The sequence below is a fragment of the Pseudophryne corroboree genome, chromosome 7, assembly GCF_028390025.1.
Source record: "Pseudophryne corroboree isolate aPseCor3 chromosome 7, aPseCor3.hap2, whole genome shotgun sequence".
Classification (NCBI taxonomy): Eukaryota; Metazoa; Chordata; class Amphibia; order Anura; family Myobatrachidae; genus Pseudophryne; species Pseudophryne corroboree.
Genome location: NC_086450.1, coordinates 287,790,727 through 287,811,717, shown reverse-complemented (window position 1 = coordinate 287,811,717; position 20,991 = coordinate 287,790,727). Strand labels below are relative to the sequence as shown.

At 45.9% G+C, this 20,991-nt stretch overlaps 1 protein-coding gene across 1 annotated transcript; it reads right to left on the bottom strand.

Moving 5' to 3' along the window:
• Positions 1-328: 328 nt before the first annotated feature.
• Positions 329-1,549, bottom strand: LOC134943592 (hemoglobin subunit beta-2-like). The gene is made up of 3 exons (XM_063932349.1): positions 1,458-1,549; positions 928-1,150; positions 329-457 (listed from the first exon to the last, which is right to left on the bottom strand). The coding sequence occupies exons 1-3, from the start codon at positions 1,547-1,549 to the stop codon at positions 329-331; spliced, it is 444 nt and encodes a 147-aa protein (XP_063788419.1).
• Positions 1,550-20,991: the final 19,442 nt, after the last annotated feature.

Sequence of the window (20,991 nt, the reverse complement as noted above, 5' to 3'; positions counted from 1 at the left end):
CTGAATTACCCCCAAAGTTACTTACTTTGTTCCTAATTTAGAATTAGCGCCTACTGTATTCCTACCAACAGGGCAGAAACACGAAGCCCCTGAGGGTACATGTGACTTACACCTGGAGAAATGTGCATATGTGTTTGTGTAGCATGTTACTGTATGTGCAGGTACATTATTACGCTTTGTTGATATTGCCACTCCAAATTATTGAGTTTCCATTTACCGACAAGATATAGGAATGTAAGAGCAGACTTGATCTTTTAAAATAACACTTTATTTGTCATGTAACAGGTTTTATGCAGAGGCGACACAATGTTCTAATAATCACAGAGACTTAGAAATATCCGTGGCTCAGAGCAGCCACCAGGACTGCAATGAATTTCTCCCAGGCAGCATGGACTTGAGGAGTGTATGCAGGTCCCAACTTGGCAGCCAGGACGATCACCAGCACTTCACCCAGACGCTGTGAACAGAGGAAAATGATAAGTTTATCACAGATAGAATCATACATCAGTCAAGATGGGAGCTGAGTAGGGAAGTGCAGGTCATACATTTATGTCACACATCATTGCTTTATCACAGGGAGTTTGCAACTTGAAGCATCACATGAATGACAGAGATACAGAACTGTGCCGCCCTACTCAGTTGCATGCGCAGAATATGTTGAACATTTCCCTCACCTTTCATTGTGACACATTTCTGATTTACAGATGGCATATAGGCAATAATGTGGTTTATACCATAATATATCACTACAGCATTTCATAACCATAGCTATCTTCTTTACAGGGCAATGCAGGTAATGGTCAGACTACTACTGGAATCAGGACTTGTTTCTCTCTACATATAACTAATTCACCATAAACTCAGAATAATATGAATGATAACTGAATGACAGTAACAGTCTATTATCATGCAGATATATTACTGTACCTTGAAGTTCTCGGGATCCACATTGAGCACCTGGGCGTGGGTATTGCTGAGGTCACCCAGGTGATGTTTCACATCATCCAGATGTTTGATGGCATTGCCAATAGCTGTGAGAACCTTCTTGCCATGCTCACGGACCTTGACGTTCCCAGATATGGCTGTAATATTGGACAGGTTTCCAAAGCTGCTGAAATACCTCTGGGTCCAAGGGTAGACAAAGAGCAGCCTGATGTATACATAAAGATTGGGGAAGAAAGATTAATATCATGTTTTGTTTGGAGTCTGTGTGTGTATATATATATATATATATATATATATATTATGTTATTTAATTTACTATTATATATATATATATATATCTATCTGCATTCTCTATATATACGTAAAAAAAATGATAATAAGTGATAGTATGATAACCATCTATCTTGTAAGATGTATTTTACTTACACTATATAGTATACATGGTTTACCATATGGATGTGTTTCATGCTCTGTACAATGTGCTGTCTTATAAATGTAAAGCTATACATTACCTGCTCAGAGTCTCTAGACCTTCCCATTCAATATTGACTTTGGCCCATACAGAAGTGATGGCGGCTCTCTCCTCAGCTGTCCACTGGACCATGTTGGCTTTCTGATTAGAGGTTGTAAGTACAGCAGTAGCACACACAAGGGGGCAGTGGGTACATGACAGGCCCCTTCCTATTTATATGAGCCTTTCTCAAGGTCCACCCATGCTACACTGTTGCTGTGTCATTCGTATCCCCTTATCCACTAAAATCTGATAGGTCTGCAAATGCAAACTGCATTTTAAGCACTTTAAAACCACATTACATGCAGGGTACTCATGTCAATAACAAGAATTGTGTTCTACAATAAATTACTTTGTTTCTTTGTGCAGCTTTAGGGTTGTTTTTTAAATGATAATAATTTCAAATAATTTTTTTCATTTCTCTATCGTCCTAGTGGATGCTGGGGTTCCTGAAAGGACCATGGGGAATAGCGGCTCCGCAGGAGACAGGGCACAAAAAGTAAAGCTTTCCGATCAGGTGGTGTGCACTGGCTCCTCCCCCTATGACCCTCCTCCAAGCCTCAGTTAGATTTTTGTGCCCGGCCGAGAAGGGTGCAATCTAGGTGGCTCTCCTAAAGAGCTGCTTAGAGAAAGTTTAGCTTAGGTTTTTTATTTTACAGTGAGTCCTGCTGGCAACAGGATCACTGCAACGAGGGAAGAAGTGAACTCACCTGCGTGCAGGATGGATTGGCTTCTTGGCTACTGGACATCAGCTCCAGAGGGACGATCACAGGTACAGCCTGGATGGTCACCGGAGCCTCGCCGCCGGCCCCCTTGCAGATGCTGAAACATGAAGAGGTCCAGAATCGGCGGCAGAAGACTCCTCAGTCTTCTAAAGGTAGTGCACAGCACTGCAGCTGTGCGCCATTTTCCTCTCAGCACACTTCACACGGCAGTCACTGAGGGTGCAGGGCGCTGGGAGGGGAGCGCCCTGGGAGGCAAATGAAAACCTATTTGGCTAAAAAATACCTCACATATAGCCTCCGGGGGCTATATGGAGATATTTAACCCCTGCCAGAATACACTAAAGAGCGGGAGACGAGCCCGCCGGAAAAGGGGCGGGGCCTATCTCCTCAGCACACAGCGCCATTTTCCTTACACAGCTCCGCTGGTCAGGACGGCTCCCAGGTCTCTCCCCTGCACTGCACTACAGAAACAGGGTAAAACAAGAGAGGGGGGGCAAAATAGTGGCAAAAATTATATTATAAAAGCAGCTATACAGGGAGCACTTATTATAAGGCTATCCCTGTCATATATAGCGCTTTTGGTGTGTGCTGGCAAACTCTCCCTCTGTCTCCCCAAAGGGCTAGTGGGGTCCTGTCTTCGTTAAGAGCATTCCCTGTGTGTCTGCTGTGTGTCGGTACGTGTGTGTCGACATGTATGAGGACGATATTGGTGTGGAGGCGGAGCAATTGCCAAATATGGGGATGTCACCTCCTAGGGGGTCGACACCAGACTGGATGCCTTTATTTATGGAATTACGGGATAGTGTCAACACGCTAAAGCAGTCGTTTGATGACATGAGACGGCCGGACAATCAGTTAGTGCCTGTCCAGGCGCCTCAAACACCGTCAGGGGCTGTAAAACGCCCTTTGCTTCAGTCGGTCGACACAGACCCAGACACAGGCACTGATTCCAGTGGCGACGGTGACGAATCAACCGTATTTTCCAGTAGGGCCACACGTTATATGATTTTGGCAATGAAGGAGGCGTTACATTTAGCTGATACTACAGGTACCACTAAACAGGGTATTATGTGGGGTGTGAAAAAACTACCTATAGTTTTTCCTGAATCAGAAGAACTAAATGATGTATGTGATGAAGCGTGGGTTGCCCCCGATAAAAAGATGCTAATTTCAAAGAAGTTATTAGCTTTATACCCTTTCCCGTCAGAGGTTAGGGCGCGCTGGGAAACACCTCCTAGGGTGGACAAGGCGCTCACACGCTTATCTAAACAAGTGGCGTTACCCTCTCCTGAGACGGCCGCACTTAAAGATCCAGCAGATAGGAGGATGGAAAATATCCAAAAAAGTATATACACACATACAGGTGTTATACTACGACCAGCTATAGCGACAGCCTGGATGTGCAGTGCTGGAGTAGCTTGGTCAGAGTCCCTGATTGAAAATATTGATACCCTGGATAGGGACAATGTTTTACTGTCTTTAGAGCAAATAAAGGATGCATTTCTTTATATGCGTGATGCACAGAGGGATATCTGCACACTGGCATCACGGGTAAGTGCTATGTCCATTTCGGCCAGAAGAAGTTTATGGACGCGACAGTGGTCAGGCGATGCGGACTCAAAACGGCATATGGAAGTTTTGCCGTATAAAGGGGAGGAGTTATTTGGAGTCGGTCTATCAGATTTGGTGGCCATGGCTACAGCCGGGAAATCCACCTTTTTACCTCAAGCTACTCCCCAACAGAAAAAGACACCGACTTTTCAACCGCAGCCCTTTCGTTCCTTTAAAAACAAGAGAGCAAAGGGATATTCATATCTGCCACGAGGCAGAGGAAGGGGGAAGAGACACCAACAGGCAGCTCCTTCCCAGGAACAGAAGCCCTCCCCCGCTTCTACAAAAGCCTCAGCATGACGCTGGGGCTTCTCAAGCGGACTCGGGGGCGGTGGGCGGTCGTCTCAAGAATTTCAGCGCGCAGTGGGCTCACTCGCAGGTAGATCCCTGGATCCTGCAGATAATATCTCAGGGGTACAGGTTGGAACTAGAGACAGATCCGCCTCGCCGTTTCCTGAAGTCTGCTTTACCAACGTCCCCCTCAGAAAGGGAGACGGTTTTGGAAGCCATTCACAAGCTGTACTCTCAGCAGGTGATAGTCAAGGTACCTCTTCTACAACAGGGAAAGGGGTATTATTCCACTCTATTTGTGGTACCGAAGCCGGACGGCTCGGTAAGACCTATTCTAAATCTGAAGTCCTTGAACCTGTACATAAAGAAGTTCAAGTTCAAAATGGAGTCACTCAGAGCAGTGATAGCGAACCTGGAAGAAGGGGACTTTATGGTGTCCTTGGACATCAAGGATGCGTACCTCCACGTTCCAATTTACCCCTCACACCAGGGGTACCTCAGGTTCGTTGTACAAAACTGTCACTATCAGTTTCAGACGCTGCCGTTCGGATTGTCCACGGCACCTCGGGTCTTTACAAAGGTAATGGCCGAGATGATGATTCTTCTTCGAAGAAAAGGCGTATTAATTATCCCATACTTGGACGATCTCCTAATAAGGGCAAGGTCCAGAGAACAGCTAGAGAGGGGATTAGCACTGTCTCAAGAAGTGCTAAAACAGCACGGCTGGATTCTGAATATTCCAAAATCCCAGTTAATGCCGACAACTCGTCTGCTGTTCCTAGGGATGATTCTGGACACGGTTCAGAAAAAGGTTTTTCTCCCGGAGGAAAAAGCCAAGGAGTTATCCGAGCTTGTCAGGAACCTCCTAAAACCAGGAAAGGTGTCTGTACATCAATGCACAAGAGTCCTGGGAAAAATGGTGGCTTCTTACGAAGCAATTCCATTCGGCAGATTCCATGCACGAATTTTCCAGAGGGATCTGTTGGACAAATGGTCAGGGTCGCATCTTCAGATGCACCAGCGGATAACCCTGTCTCCAAGGACAAGGGTATTTCTTCTGTGGTGGTTGCAGAGTGCTCATCTATTGGAGGGCCGCAGATTCGGCATACAGGATTGGATCCTGGTGACCACGGACGCCAGCCTGAGAGGCTGGGGAGCAGTCACACAAGGAAGAAACTTCCAGGGAGTGTGGACGAGCCTGGAAACGTCTCTTCACATAAACATTCTGGAACTAAGAGCAATCTACAATGCTCTAAGCCAGGCAGAACCTCTGCTTCAAGGAAAACCGGTGTTGATCCAGTCGGACAACATCACGGCAGTCGCCCATGTAAACAGACAGGGCGGCACAAGAAGCAGGAGTGCAATGGCAGAAGCTGCAAGGATTCTTCGCTGGGCAGAGAATCATGTGATAGCACTGTCAGCAGTGTTCATCCCGGGAGTGGACAACTGGGAAGCAGACTTCCTCAGCAGACACGACCTTCACCCGGGAGAGTGGGGACTTCATCCGGAAGTCTTCCACATGCTGGTAACCCGTTGGGAAAGACCAATGGTGGACATGATGGCGTCTCGCCTCAACAAAAAACTGGACAGGTATTGCGCCAGGTCAAGAGATCCGCAGGCAATAGCTGTGGACGCGCTGGTAACGCCTTGGGTGTACCAGTCAGTGTATGTGTTTCCTCCTCTGCCTCTCATACCAAAAGTATTGAGAATTATACGGCAAAGAGGCGTAAGAACGATACTAGTGGTTCCGGATTGGCCAAGAAGGACTTGGTACCCGGAACTTCAAGAGATGATCACGGAAGATCCGTGGCCTCTACCTCTAAGGAGGGACTTGCTTCAGCAGGGTCCCTGTCTGTTTCAAGACTTACCGCGGCTGCGTTTGACGGCATGGCGGTTGAACGCCGGATCTTAAAGGAAAAAGGCATGCCGGAAGAAGTCATTCCTACTTTGATTAAAGCAAGGAAGGAAGTAACCGTGCAACACTATCACCGCATTTGGCGAAGATATGTTGCGTGGTGCGAGGATCGGAGTGCTCCGACGGAGGAATTTCAACTGGGTCGATTCCTACATTTCCTGCAATCAGGATTGTCTATGGGTCTCAAATTGGGATCTATTAAGGTTCAAATTTCGGCCCTGTCGATTTTCTTTCAAAAAGAATTGGCTTCAGTTCCTGAAGTCCAGACTTTTGTTAAGGGAGTGCTGCATATACAGCCTCCTGTGGTGCCTCCAGTGGCACCGTGGGATCTCAATGTGGTTTTGGAATTTCTAAAATCTCATTGGTTTGAACCACTAAAAAAGGTGGATTTAAAATATCTCACATGGAAAGTGACCATGTTACTAGCCCTGGCTTCGGCCAGGAGAGTGTCAGAACTGGCAGCTTTATCTTACAAAAGCCCATATCTGATTTTCCATTCGGACAGGGCAGAACTGCGGACTCGTCCGCATTTTCTCCCTAAGGTGGTGTCAGCATTTCATCTGAACCAGCCTATTGTAGTGCCTGCGGCTACAAGTGACTTGGAGGACTCCAAGTTACTGGACGTTGTCAGAGCATTAAAAATATATATTGCAAGGACAGCTGGAGTCAGAAAATCTGACTTGTTGTTTATATTGTATGCACCCAACAAGATGGGTGCTCCTGCGTCTAAGCAGACGATTGCTCGTTGGATCTGTAGCACAATCCAACTTGCACATTCTGTGGCAGGCCTGCCACAGCCTAAATCTGTAAAGGCCCACTCCACAAGGAAGGTGGGCTCATCTTGGGCGGCTGCCCGAGGGGTCTCGGCATTACAACTTTGCCGAGCAGCTACGTGGTCAGGGGAGAACACGTTTGTAAAATTTTACAAATTTGATACTCTGGCTAAGGAGGACCTGGAGTTCTCTCATTCGGTGCTACAGAGTCATCCGCACTCTCCCGCCCGTTTGGGAGCTTTGGTATAATCCCCATGGTCCTTTCAGGAACCCCAGCATCCACTAGGACGATAGAGAAAATAAGAATTTACTTACCGATAATTCTATTTCTCGGAGTCCGTAGTGGATGCTGGGCGCCCATCCCAAGTGCGGATTATCTGCAATAATTGTACATAGTTATTGTTAACTAATTCGGGTTATTGTTTAGGAAGCCATCTTTCAGAGGCTCCTCTGTTATCATACTGTTAACTGGGTTTGATCACAAGTTGTACGGTGTGATTGGTGTGGCTGGTATGAGTCTTACCCGGGATTCAAAATTCCTCCCTTATTGTGTACGCTCGTCCGGGCACAGTACCTAACTGAGGCTTGGAGGAGGGTCATAGGGGGAGGAGCCAGTGCACACCACCTGATCGGAAAGCTTTACTTTTTGTGCCCTGTCTCCTGCGGAGCCGCTATTCCCCATGGTCCTTTCAGGAACCCCAGCATCCACTACGGACTCCGAGAAATAGAATTATCGGTAAGTAAATTCTTATTTTTTTTAAAGACTTAGGCTACAGTAAAATGATATAATGGTAAAAAGTAAAGTGATGCCTCTAATAATGATTGTATGGCTTTTCCAAAAGTAAAGCCTAGGTTAACTGGTTCTCAAGCTGCTCTAGAACCACAAATGCCATAATGAATTGTCAGCTGAGGGGGCTTGTGGTTCCACAGTAGCCATAGTGGCACAGGATGCTTAAGTGTTCTATGACTGTTTAAAACCAAAATTATTTCATTGTAATGATGTGAATATCATTGTCTATTTCATACTGTATATCACTAGAGCAAAATAAGAAACAGCAACAGGAAGCCCAGAAATGTAACGTTACTGTTTAATGAGAAACATTATATAATGTGATTTCCCAGAAAGAATATATGCCCGAAACAGCATATAACATGCAGCATATGGCTCCTAAAGTTGCCAGCATTGTAAAATAATTTCTATGGACAGTTAACTGTTAATCATTGTCCACCAAACATATCATATGCACTACTGTATAGGTGACTATAGTACATGGTATAGGTGACCATAGTGCACTAGAATTCCCTACATGATATGTTTACTGAGCTTTGTTCTACTGTAATTATTTTCTATGTTAAACATTCCTTTATAACTATTAACATAAAAAGCCCAAACAATAAGAATATAATATATTTGAATGTACCGTAATATGAAAATTGGAATCGCCACTCAGAAAAAGATCAATTCTGCTATGTACTTGGACAATTTTCACACTTAAAAACCAGTATGTGTGTCTGTGGCTCTGAGTGCTCAGTCTTTGCACCAGAGAGAGAATCTGGGAAGAGGCTAACCGTGATTATTGGGCCGTCATACTCTGTAGTACTGTATTACATACTGTAAACTGCACTTTGTTTGAGGCAGACTACAGCTTGTTACATACAATTATGCATCCTCCATGGGCTGGCGACAATCACTCTAAAGAAAACATTTGGAAACCCCTACCTCACATACCTCCAGAATCATCCCATACATTCTCTACATTTGAGATCCATGCTATACGCCTCTACCAACCTACTAATCTTCGAGTTGCTGTCATTTACTGTCCCCTGGCATTTCCTCCAAATTCCTCGACAGCTTTGCTCCCTGGCTTCCTCCCTTTCTCTCTTCTGACATTCCCTCCATTACCTTAGGTGATTTCAACTTCCCCATTGATATCCCACAAAATCCGCTGCCTCTAAACTCCTAAACCTCACCTCTTCACTTGGTCTCTCCCAGTAGACCTCCTCACCCTCCCATGTGAATGGGAGCTCACTGGATCTGGTTTTCCCTCACCATTGTGATATTTCTGATTTCTCCAACTCCCCTTTTCCCCTCTCTAACCAGCACCTGCTCTCTTTTAGCTTATCTCTCTCCGCTTTCCCATCTTTACCTACTAATGCTACCATCACTTAGTGTAACATTGATGCTATTGACACCTTAACCCTATCAGAGGCGTAGCTAGGGTTTTCGGAGCCCAGGGCAAGATGGAAAATGGCGCCCCCCCCCCCCCCCCAAAAAAAAATACACACAAAAAGAAGCATGTGCGCGCGCCAAAGGCACGTGCGTTGGAAAAATGGGCGTGGCCACACTCCAGAAGGGGTGTGGCCAATGAAAATGGCCCACAGTGCCAGATACATTGCCCCACAGTGCCAGATACAATGCCCCACAGTGCCGGATACATGCCCCAATGTGCCAGATACATTGCCCCACAGTGCCAGATACATTGCCCCACAGTGCCAGTTACATTGCCCCACAGTGCCAGTTACATTGCCCCACAGTGCCAGTTACATGCCCCACAGTGCCAGTTACATTGCCCCACAGTGCCAGTTACATTGCCCCACAGTGCCGGATACATGTCCCACAGTGCCAGATACATTTCCCCACAGTGCCAGATACATTGCCCCACAGTGCCAGATACAATGCCCCACAGTGCCGGATACATGCCCCACAGTGCCGGATACATGCCCCACAGTGCCAGTTACATTGCCCCACAGTGCCAGTTACATTGCCCCACAGTGCCAGATACATGCCCCACAGTGCCAGTTACATTGCCCCACAGTGCCAGATACATGCCCCACAGTGCCAGTTACATGCCCCACAGTGCCAGATACATTGTCCACAGTGCCAGTTACATTGCCCCACAGTGCCAGATACATGCCCCACAGTGCCAGATACATGCCCCACTCAGTGCCAGATACATTGCCCCACAGTGCCAGATACATGCCCCACTCAGTGCCAGATACATGCCCCACCCAGTGCCAGTTACATGCACCATTTAGTGCCAGATACATGCCCCACTCAGCGCCAGTTACATGCCCCACTCAGTGCCAGTTACATGCCCCATTTAGTGCCAGATACATGCCCCACTGTGCCACCGCCCCCCCCCCCCCCCGGTCACTCACCACTTGTTGATGATATGTGAGGGGAGGAGAGCGCAGCGCAGCACCTCTCCTTCCCCTCACCGCTCCAGGTCTCCGGCGGCTGTCTGGCGCCGGTTCGCTAGCCAATCAGAGCTCGCGGACCGGGAGCCAATCAGGAGCCGGTCCACAAGCTCTGATTGGCTAACGCCGGAGACCGGACACAGCAGCGCTGCTGGCAACGCTGCTAGGGCTTTCAGCGGCGGGGAGGGAGAGACCGTGCGCTCTCCTCCCCTCACATTTCGGGTTGACGGGGGCGAGTGGGGCATGATGCCCTGGCCGCCGGCGGCGCCCCCTCTCCTCTCCTGGGCCTGCCAAGGCGCCCAGGGCACGTGCCCCACTCGCCCTACCCTAGATACGCCTCTGATCCCTATCCTCCCTGTTCGACTCCCTTCTCAATACTATTCTCTCTCTCTCTCTCATGCCCTGAACAAGCCACTTCCCTATACAATGCATCCATCACTTCTGCTCTTGACTCTAAAGCTCCACCGATCACCATTCACCCTCGCAGATTCAAACTTATGCTCTTGTCTTTCAGTGCTGTCCTTTCCCTAGCTATAGTACAAAAGAACTTCAAGCGCAAAGTGGATGAAGATTAACAAATATTTTTAATTTCTTTAAAAAATTATTGATATGAAATATAAATTATATAATTCTCTTACTTGTCTGTCAACATATTCTAGATAATATAGCGCGCTTCAGTGGTTTATGATACATTAGTATCTAACTTCAATTTAGTAACAATTGTATCAATACAGTCCCTTTAGTGTGGCCACACAGAGAAATTCATAAAAATAAACTAGTAGTATCACAAGGTGATGATTCCCCAATAGAATCCAAGCTGATCCAGTATATACTGCTTAAAAAGGTGGTTTAAAATTTGATGTATAAAAGGCAGATCCTGGATTGAATAATAGGGTATTGTCTGTCTGTATGGTGGATTAATGTAATAGTTGATTCATTAGGATGTAAACTGGCACACCACACGATATTGCTCTTTATTCAAATTAGACCACACAGTAGTAACCTTTCTATATGTTACGCCACACAGTAGAGCACCTTATACACATAATGCTACACATTGGTAATGCATTTATACACAATACCACACAGTAATGCCCCTTACACATATGACACCCATTATTAATGTCCTTATAAACATAATGCGCCTTACATATTATTCCAACCTTTATTAATGCCCTTATACACATAATTTACCCTACACATATGCTGCACATTGTTAATGCCCTTATACACATAATGACAAACAGAATGTCCCTTACACATATGCCGCACATTATTAGTGCCCTTCTACACATAATGACACACATAGTGCCCTTTACACATATGTTACACATTATTAATGTCCTTATACACATAATGGCACATATAGATCCTGGCGTGAGTCAACTGGCTGCTTTGCTAATGTCGGGTGCCTATATTTATTATTTGCATTGCTATGTGGCTAGGATACACAAGCAGCTTCTGCTGATTAAAATTATATGATTGTGCCCCTAGGCATACCAGATGCCCTAGGCAATTGTTTAGTTTGCCTATACCTAAGGCCGGCTCTGGCTGCAAACAGTGTTTGTCCGTAATCATCGGAGCCGGTCGTGATATTCAGCAGTGTGCTGGCTCCAGCCTGACTGCCATATGTTGGGGATTTGGTGGCTGAACAATTGATCCGAACTTGTGCTTTGTTGGAAAATAAATGTTTAGACTTACAGCGGAGCTGGTCAGGTATGATACTTGTTACAGCCAGCAGTGGGTAAATTTCTCTTAAGCATCCTGATGCGTTTCTCAACCTAAAAGGACTGGTTGTTTCTTCAGAGGCAGCTTTATTTCCTGCAATTTTCTCTTTCTTTTTCTATCTATCATGTTATTCTTATTGTTTATATTCTTTATATTTCGCGTGCAAGAACCCTTTTATAGGACATACTTGATACATCAGATATTAAAACGATATATAATCAATATATAAATAGTATTTACTTTGTGAAATTAGTGTATTGTTACCTTTTTAAAGTATATCTAATAAAAGTTGCTTATAAATTTTATTATGAAGGAATTGAGTGCACCTTCTTTGTAACGGATTCCCTTTTGCTTCCATTGGTATAAATGCATGAATCAGCAGTGTTGGACTGGGGCATGATGGGCCCACCGGGAGAATGCAGTAGTAGGGGTCATGTTTAGGGGTGTAGCTAGTTTCCAGAGGGTATGTGACCAGCTGCCACAGAGGCTTGGCTAACCATTATAGAGTGCATTGTCTGAACCACTTGATTAATTTACATAGTAAATACTGCTAGTGCATCATGATAATGTACCAGATTAATAACAGTAATGTGCTTTATAGAATATACCACAATCCTGTGCAGTATAGAGTAACATATGTATAACGTATAATTCAAGTGCACAGTCTGAAACCTGATCCATAGAGTAGGGGGGCCCTGTGGGTGGGGCCCACCGGGGGTTTCCCATGTATCCCTGTGGGCCAGTTGATCCCTGTGAATCAGTGGGGAGCACCAACACAATATGTTCAGGTGTAAATGCAATATGAAATGCCAGCGGTCAAAAGACCAACCACGGCATCGCGAGGATGGGAATCCTGACAGGAGAAAGGTAAGTGTAGTTATCTTTCCCCAATGCCTCTCTAACGCTAACTTTTCCTACCCGCAGCCTAAACTAGCCCTACCCCCATGCAGCCTAACCTTAACCCTACCCAGTGACACCTAAACCTAACCCCCCCCCCCTTCCCAGAGCCTAAATCTGACCCTCCCTCCCCTGCAGCGTAACCCTAACCCTCCCCGGGGGCACTTACACCTACCATCCCCTTCCGATAGCCTAAACCTAACCTCCCTAATGGGGGCCTACATTCTGAGCAGTGTCGAGATTCCGGTGTCTGCATTTTGATTGCCGGGATCCTGACCAGATCCCAATACAATACACTCTGTTTGTTATACATATCTGTAAGGTCCCTTAAATATTTATTTACATTATTATTGGTACAGGATCTCCTTCCATTGTCTATAAAATAAATCAAACAATACTTAAAATTGACCCATGTTTTCCCTATACTTTCCTAATAGCCCACACCTCTTTATCGTGTTTAGCAGCTCTCCTCACAGTTACTGCAAGGTGAACGCACTTCTCTGTGAGAATGGCAATCATCGCACTGTCAAATTAATTTCCTTTCTTTTGTCTTCTGTTAGCAACGTTCTGGATCTGCAAATGGGCACGCATTCAACTGTGTAACTGCCCAATAACCTGGTGTGGAAAACTAAAGAAAGGTAGGGTCAGCATTTCCTTTAATTGCTAAAAGTGTCCAAGTGTCACATGCAGAAAGTCTGATTGGGCAAAATGCAGCAATTAAAGCACCAGATGAATAAGTAGGCATAAATCCAAACATATTCTAAAAATGCAGGAAATAGTGGTTGCTGCTTTATCCTGGATACATACCCCTTTTCCACTTACGAGCACGGGTCGCAGCCGGGAGCCTGACACGGGAGCTGCCCCCTGCTGCGACCCGTGCTCGGCCCTTTTCCCATCAGCAGTCACAACCCGGCATATGCCGGGTTGGTGACGCTTCTAGTGACGCGGTAGGGGCGGCGCAGGGAGATCACATGATCTCCCAGCGCCGCCCTTCCATACAGTGTAAATGGGAGCCGTGTCGCATCGACACTGCTCCCGTTTACACTACAACCCTACCCGGATCAGTCCCGTGTCCTACCCAGGTAAATAGCCGGGTAGGATTCACGGGTCACTTGATCCGGGTTTACCCTTTTCCACTTGCAAAAAACACGGGTAAATGCGCGCCCCTGTGCATTTACCCGTGTTTTTTGAGCTAGTGGAAAAGGGGTATTAGTGAAGAACTTGCCCTTACAACCAATCAGATTCTAGCTGCCATACATAATAACTAGAATCTAATTGGTTGCTATGAACAGCTTCTCCACTTACCTATTTAAAAGGCTGAATATAGCTCTCCCTCTATAGTTTGCTTTAGAAATCAGTGCAAAATATAGAATGTGCCTCAGCACCCACACTCACCACCTGGTACCCTCTACTGAACCACAACTATCTGAAAGAAGCGTATTACTCAGCTCCAATTTAGTAATAATTTGTTAATAAATTCATATTTGTATGTGAATGTTTTTATACTTCTGAAGTACCAGCAGCCATCATTTTCTACAATTCTTAGGGCTGGATTTAAGTAGTGATGTGCACCGGACATTTTTCGGGTTTTGTGTTTTGGTTTTGGATTCGGTTCTGCGGTCGTGTTTTGGATTCGGACGCGTTTTGGCAAAACCTCACCGTAAATTTTTTGTCAGATTCGGGTGTGTCTTGGATTCGGGTGTTTTTTTCAAAAAACCCTAAAAAACAGCTTAAATCATAGAATTTGGGGGTCATTTTGATCCCATAGTATTATTAACCTCAATAACCATAATTTCCACTCATTTCCAGTCTATTCTGAACACCTCACAATATTATTTTTAGTCCTAAAATTTGCACAGAGGTCGCTGGATGGCTAAGCTAAGCGACAAAAGTGGCCGACACAAACACCTGGCCCATCTAGGAGTGGCACTGCAGTGTCAGGCAGGATGGCACTTAAAAAAAAAATAGTCCCCAAACAGCACATGATGCAAAGAAAAAAAGAGGCGCAATGAGGTAGCTGTGTGGCTAAGCGACCCAAGTGGCCGACACAAACACCTGGCCCATCTAGGAGTGGCACTGCAGTGTCAGACAGGATGGCACTTCAAAAAAATTGTCCCCAAACAGCACGATGCAAAGAAAAATGAAAGAAAAAAGAGGTGCAAGATGGAATTGTCCTTGGGCCCTCCCACCCACCCTTATGTTGTATAAACAGGACATGCACACTTTAACGAACCCATCATTTCAGCGACAGGGTCTGCCACACGACTGTGACTGAAATGACTGGTTGGTTTGGGCCCCCACCAAAAAAGAAGCAATCAATCTCTCCTTGCACAAACTGGCTCTACAGAGGCAAGATGTCCACCTCATCATCATCCTCCGATTCCTCACCCGTTTCACTGTGTACATCCCCCTCCTCACAGATTATTAATTCGTCCCCACTGGAATCCACCATCTCAGATCCCTGTGTACTTTCTGGAGGCAATTGCTGGTGAATGTCTCCACGGAGGAATTGATTATAATTCATTTTGATGAACATCATCTTCTCCACATTTTCTGGAAGTAACCTCGTACGCCGATTGCTGACAAGGTGAGCGGCTGCACTAAACACTCTTTCGGAGTACACACTGGAGGGAGGGCAACTTAGGTAGAATAAAGCCAGTTTGTGCAAGGGCCTCCAAATTGCCTCTTTTTCCTGCCAGTATACGTACGGACTGTCTGACGTGCCTACTTGGATGCGGTCACTCATATAATCCTCCACCATTCTTTCAATGGTGACAGAATCATATGCAGTGACAGTAGACGACATGTCAGTAATCGTTGCCAGGTCCTTCAGTCCGGACCAGATGCCAGCACTCGCTCCAGACTGCCCTGCATCACCGCCAGCGGGTGGGCTCGGAAATCTTAGCCTTTTCCTCGCACCACCAGTTGCGGGAGAATGTGAAGGAGGAGCTGTTGACGGGTCACGTTCCGCTTGACTTGACAATTTTCTCACCAGCAGGTCTTTGAACCTCTGCAGACTTGTGGCTGCCGGAAAGAGAGATACAACATAGGTTTTAAATCTAGGATCGAGCACGGTGGCCAAAATGTAGTGCTCTGATTTCAACAGATTGACCACACGTGAATCCTGGTTAAGCGAATTAAGGGCTCCATCCACAAGTCCCACATGCCTAGCGGAATCGCTCTGTTTTAGCTCCTTCTTCAATGTCTCCAGCTTCTTCTGCAAAAGCCTGATGAGGGGAATGACCTGACTCAGGCTGGCAGTGTCTGAACTGACTTCACGTGTGGCAAGTTCAAAGGGTTGCAGAACCTTGCACAACGTTGAAATCATTCTCCACTGCGCTTGAGTCAGGTGCATTCCCCCTCCTTTGCCTATATCGTGGGCAGATGTATAGGCTTGAATGGCCTTTTGCTGCTCCTCCATCCTCTGAAGCATATAGAGGGTTGAATTCCACCTCGTACCACCTCTTGCTTCAGATGATGGCAGGGCAGGTTCAGGAATGTTTGGTGGTGCTCCAGTCTTCGGCACGCGGTGGCTGAATGCTGAAAGTGGCCCGCAATTCTTCGGGCCACCGACAGCATCTCTTGCACGCCCCTGTCGTTTTTTAAATAATTTTGCACCACCAAATTCAATGTATGTGCAAAACATGGGACGTGCTGGACTTTGCCCAGATGTAATGCACGTACAATATTGCTGGCGTTGTCCGATGTCACAAATCCCCAGGAGAGTCCAATTGGGGTAAGCCATTCTGCGATGATGTTCCTCAGTTTCCGTAAGAGGTTTTTAGCTGTGTGCCTCTTATGGAAAGCGGTGATACAAAGCGAAGCCTGCCTAGGAACGAGTTGGCGTTTGCGAGATGCTGCTACTGGTGCCGCCGCTGCTGTTCTTGCTGCGGGAGGCAATACATCTACCCAGTGGGCTTTCACAGTCATATAGTCCCGAGTCTGCCCTGCTCCACTTGTCCACATGTCCGTGGTTAAGTGAACATTGGGTACACCTGCATTTTTTAGGACACTGGTGACTCTTTTTTCTGACATCTGTGTACATTTTCGGTATCGCCTGCCTAGAGAAATGGAACCTAGATGGTATTTGGTACAGGGGACACAGTACCTCAATCAAGTCTCTAGTTGCCTCTGAATTAACGATGGATACCGGAACCACGTTTCTCACCACCCAGGCTGACAAGACCTGAGTTATCCGCTTTGCAGCAGGATGACTGCTGTGATATTTCATCTTCCTCACAAAGGACTGTTGGACAGTCAATTGCTTACTGGAAGTAGTACAAGTGGTCTTCCGACTTCCCCTCTGGGATGACGATCGACTCCCAGCAGCAACAACAGCAGCGCCAGCAGCAGTAGGCGTTACACTCAAGGATGCATCGGAGGAAACCCATGCAGGAGAGGACTCGTCAGACTTGCCAGTGACATGGCCTGCAGGACTATTGGCTTTCCTGTCTAAGGAGGAAATTGACACTGAGGGAGTTGGTGGTGTAATTTGCAGGAGCTTGGTTACAAGAGGAAGGGATTTAGTGGTCAGTGGACTGCTTCCAAAGTTTTTGAACTTGTCACTGACTTATGATGAATGCGCTGCAGGTGACGTATAAGGGAGGATGTTCCGAGGTGGTTAACGTCCTTACCCCTACTTATTACAGCTTGACAAAGGCAACACACGGCTTGACACCTGTTGTCCGCATTTATGTTGAAATAATTCCACACCGAAGAGCTGATTTTTTTTGTATTTTGACCAGGCATGTCAATGGCCATATTCGTCCCACGGACAACAGGTGTCTCCCCGGGTGCCTGACTTAAACAAACCACCTCACCATCAGAATCCTCCTTGTCAATTTCCTCCCCAGCGCCAGCAACACCCATATCCTCATCCTGGTGTACTTCAACACTGACATCTTCAATTTGACTATCAGGAACTGGACTGCGGGTGCTCCTTCCAGCACTTGCAGGGGGCGTGCAAATGGTGGAAGGCGCAAGCTCTTCCCATCCAGTGTTGGGAAGGTCAGGCATCGCAACCGACACAATTGGACTCTCCTTGGGGATTTGTGATTTAGAAGAATGCACAGTTCTTTGCTGTGCTTTTGCCAGCTTAAGTCTTTTCATTTTTCTAGCGAGAGGATGAGTGCTTCCATCCTCATGTGAATCTGAACCACTAGCCATGAACATAGGCCAGGGCCTCAGCCGTTCCTTGCCACTCCGTGTCGTAAATGGCATATTGGCAAGTTTACGCTTCTCATCAGACGCTGTCAATTTTGATTTTTGGGTCATTTTACTGAACTTTTGTTTTTTGGATTTTACATGCTCTCTACTATGACATTGGGCATCGGCTTTGGCAGACGACGTTGATGGCATTTCATCGTCTCGGCCATGACTAGTGGCAGCAGTTTCAGCACGAGCTGGAAGTGGATCTTGATCTTTCCCTATTTTACCCTCCACATTTTTGTTCTCCATTTTTTAATGTGTGGAATTATATGCCAGTATCAATAGCAATGGCCTACTACTATATATACTGCGCACAACTGAAATGCACCACAGGTATAGAATCTAGATAGATAGTATACTTGACGACACAGAGGTAGGTAGAGCTGTGGCCTTCCGTACTGTACTGCTATATATACTGGTGGTCACTGTCAGCAAAATGCAAAACTAAAATGCACCACAGGTATAGAATCTAGATGGATAGTATACTTGACGACACAGAGGTAGGTACAGCAGTGGCCTTCCGTACCGTACTGCTATATATACTGGTGGTCACTGTGTCAGCAAACTGCACAACTGAAATGCACCACAGGTATAGAATCTAGATGGATAGTATACTTGACGACACAGAGGTAGGTACAGCAGTGGCCTTCCGTACCGTACTGCTATGTATACTGGTGGTCACTGTGTCAGCAAACTGCACAACTGAAATGCACCACAGGTATAGAATCTAGATGGATAGTATACTTGACGACACAGAGGTAGGTACAGTAGTGGCCTTCCGTACCGTACTGCTATATATACTGGTGGTCACTGTCAGCAAACTGCAAAACTAAAATGCACCACAGGTATAGAATGTAGATGGATAGTAGACTTGACGACACAGAGGTAGGTACAGCAGTGGCCTTCCGTACCGTACTGCTATATATACTGGTGGTCACTGTGTCAGCAAACTGCACAACTGAAATGCACCACAGGTATAGAATCTAGATGGATAGTATACTTGACGACACAGAGGTAGGTACATCAGTGGCCTTCCGTACAGTACTGCTATATATACTGGTGGTCACTGTCAGCAAACTGCAAAACTAAAATGCACCACAGGTATAGAATGTAGATGGATAGTATACTTGATGACACAGAGGTAGGTACAGCAGTGGCCTTCCGTACCGTACTGCTATATACACTGGTGGTCACTGTCAGCAAACTGCAAAACTAAAATGCACCACAGGTATAGAATGTAGATGGATAGTATACTTGACGACACAGAGGTAGGTACAGCAGTGGCCTACTGTACCGTAATGCTATATATTATATACTGGTGGTCAGCAAACTGTGCAAAACTGAAATGCACCACAGGTATGGATGGATAGTATACTTGACGACACAGAGGTAGGTACAGCAGTGGCCTACTGTACCGTAATGCTATATATTATATACTGGTGGCCAGCAAACTGTGCAAAACTTAAATGCACCACAGGTATGGATGGATAGTATACTTGACGACACAGAGGTAGGTACAGCAGTGTCCTTCCGTACCGTACTGCTATATATACTGGTGGTCACTGTGTCAGCAAACTGCAAAACTAAAATGCACCACAGGTATAGAATGTAGATGGATAGTATACTTGACGACACAGAGGTAGGTACAGCAGTGGCCTTCCGTACCGTGCTGCTATATATACTGGTGGTCACTGTGTCAGCAAACTGCAAAACTAAAATGCACCACAGGTATAGAATGTAGATGGATAGTATACTTGACGACACAGAGGTAGGTACAGCAGTTGCCTTCCGTACCATACTGATATATATACTGGTGGTCACTGTGTCAGCAAACTGCACAACTGAAATGCACCACAGGTATAGAATGTAGATGGATAGTATACTTGACGACACAGAGGTAGGTACATCAGTGGCCTTCAGTACCGTACTGCTATATATACTGGTGGTCACTGTCCGCAAACTGCAAAACTAAAATGCACCACAGGTATAGAATGTAGATGGATAGTATACTTGATGACACAGAGGTAGGTACAGCAGTGGCCTTCCGTACCGTACTGCTATATATACTGGTGGTCACTGTGTCAGCAAACTGCAAAACTAAAATGCACCACAGGTATAGAATGTAGATGGATAGTATACTTGACGACACAGAGGTAGGTACAGCAGTGGCCTACTGTACCGTAATGCTATATATTATATACTGGTGGTCAGCAAACTGTGCAAAACTGAAATGCACCACAGGTATGGATGGATAGTATACTTGACGACACAGAAGTAGGTACAGCAGTGGCCTACTGTACCGTAATGCTATATATTATATACTGGTGGTCATCAAACTGTGCAAAACTTAAATGCACCACAGGTATGGATGGATAGTATACTTGACGACACAGAGGTAGGTACAGCAGTGTCCTTCCGTACCGTACTGCTATATATACTGGTGGTCACTGTCAGCAAACTGCAAAACTAAAATGCACCACAGGTATAGAATGTAGATGGATAGTATACTTGACGACACAGAGGTAGGTACAGCAGTGGCCTTCCGTACCGTACTGCTATATATACTGGTGGTCACTGTCAGCAAACTGCAAAACTAAAATGCACCACAGGTATAGAATGTAGATGGATAGTATACTTGACGACACAGAGGTAGGTACAGCAGTGGCCTACTGTACCGTAATGCTATATATTATATACTGGTGGTCAGCAAACTGTGCAAAACTAAAATGTACCACAGGTATGGATGGATAGTATACTTGACGACACAGAGGTAGGTACAACAGTGGCCTTCTGTACCGTACTCCTATATATTATATACTGGTGGTCAGCAAAATTATGCACTGTACTCCTACTATATACTACACAATGCAGCACAGATATGGAGTGTTTTTCAGGCAGACAACGTATACTGGTGGTCACTGGTCAGCAAAACTCTGCACTGTACTCCTCCTATATAATATTATACTGGTGGTCCCCAGTCCCCACAATAAAGCAGTGTGAGCACAGATATATGCAGCACACTGAGCACAGATATGGAGTGTTTTTTAGGCAGACAACGTATACTGGTGGTCACTGTCAGCAAAACTCTGCACTGTACTCCTTCTATATAATACAGCTGCTCCCCAGTCCCCACAATTAAGCAGTGTGAGCACAGATATATGCAGCACACTGAGCACAGATAAGGAGCGT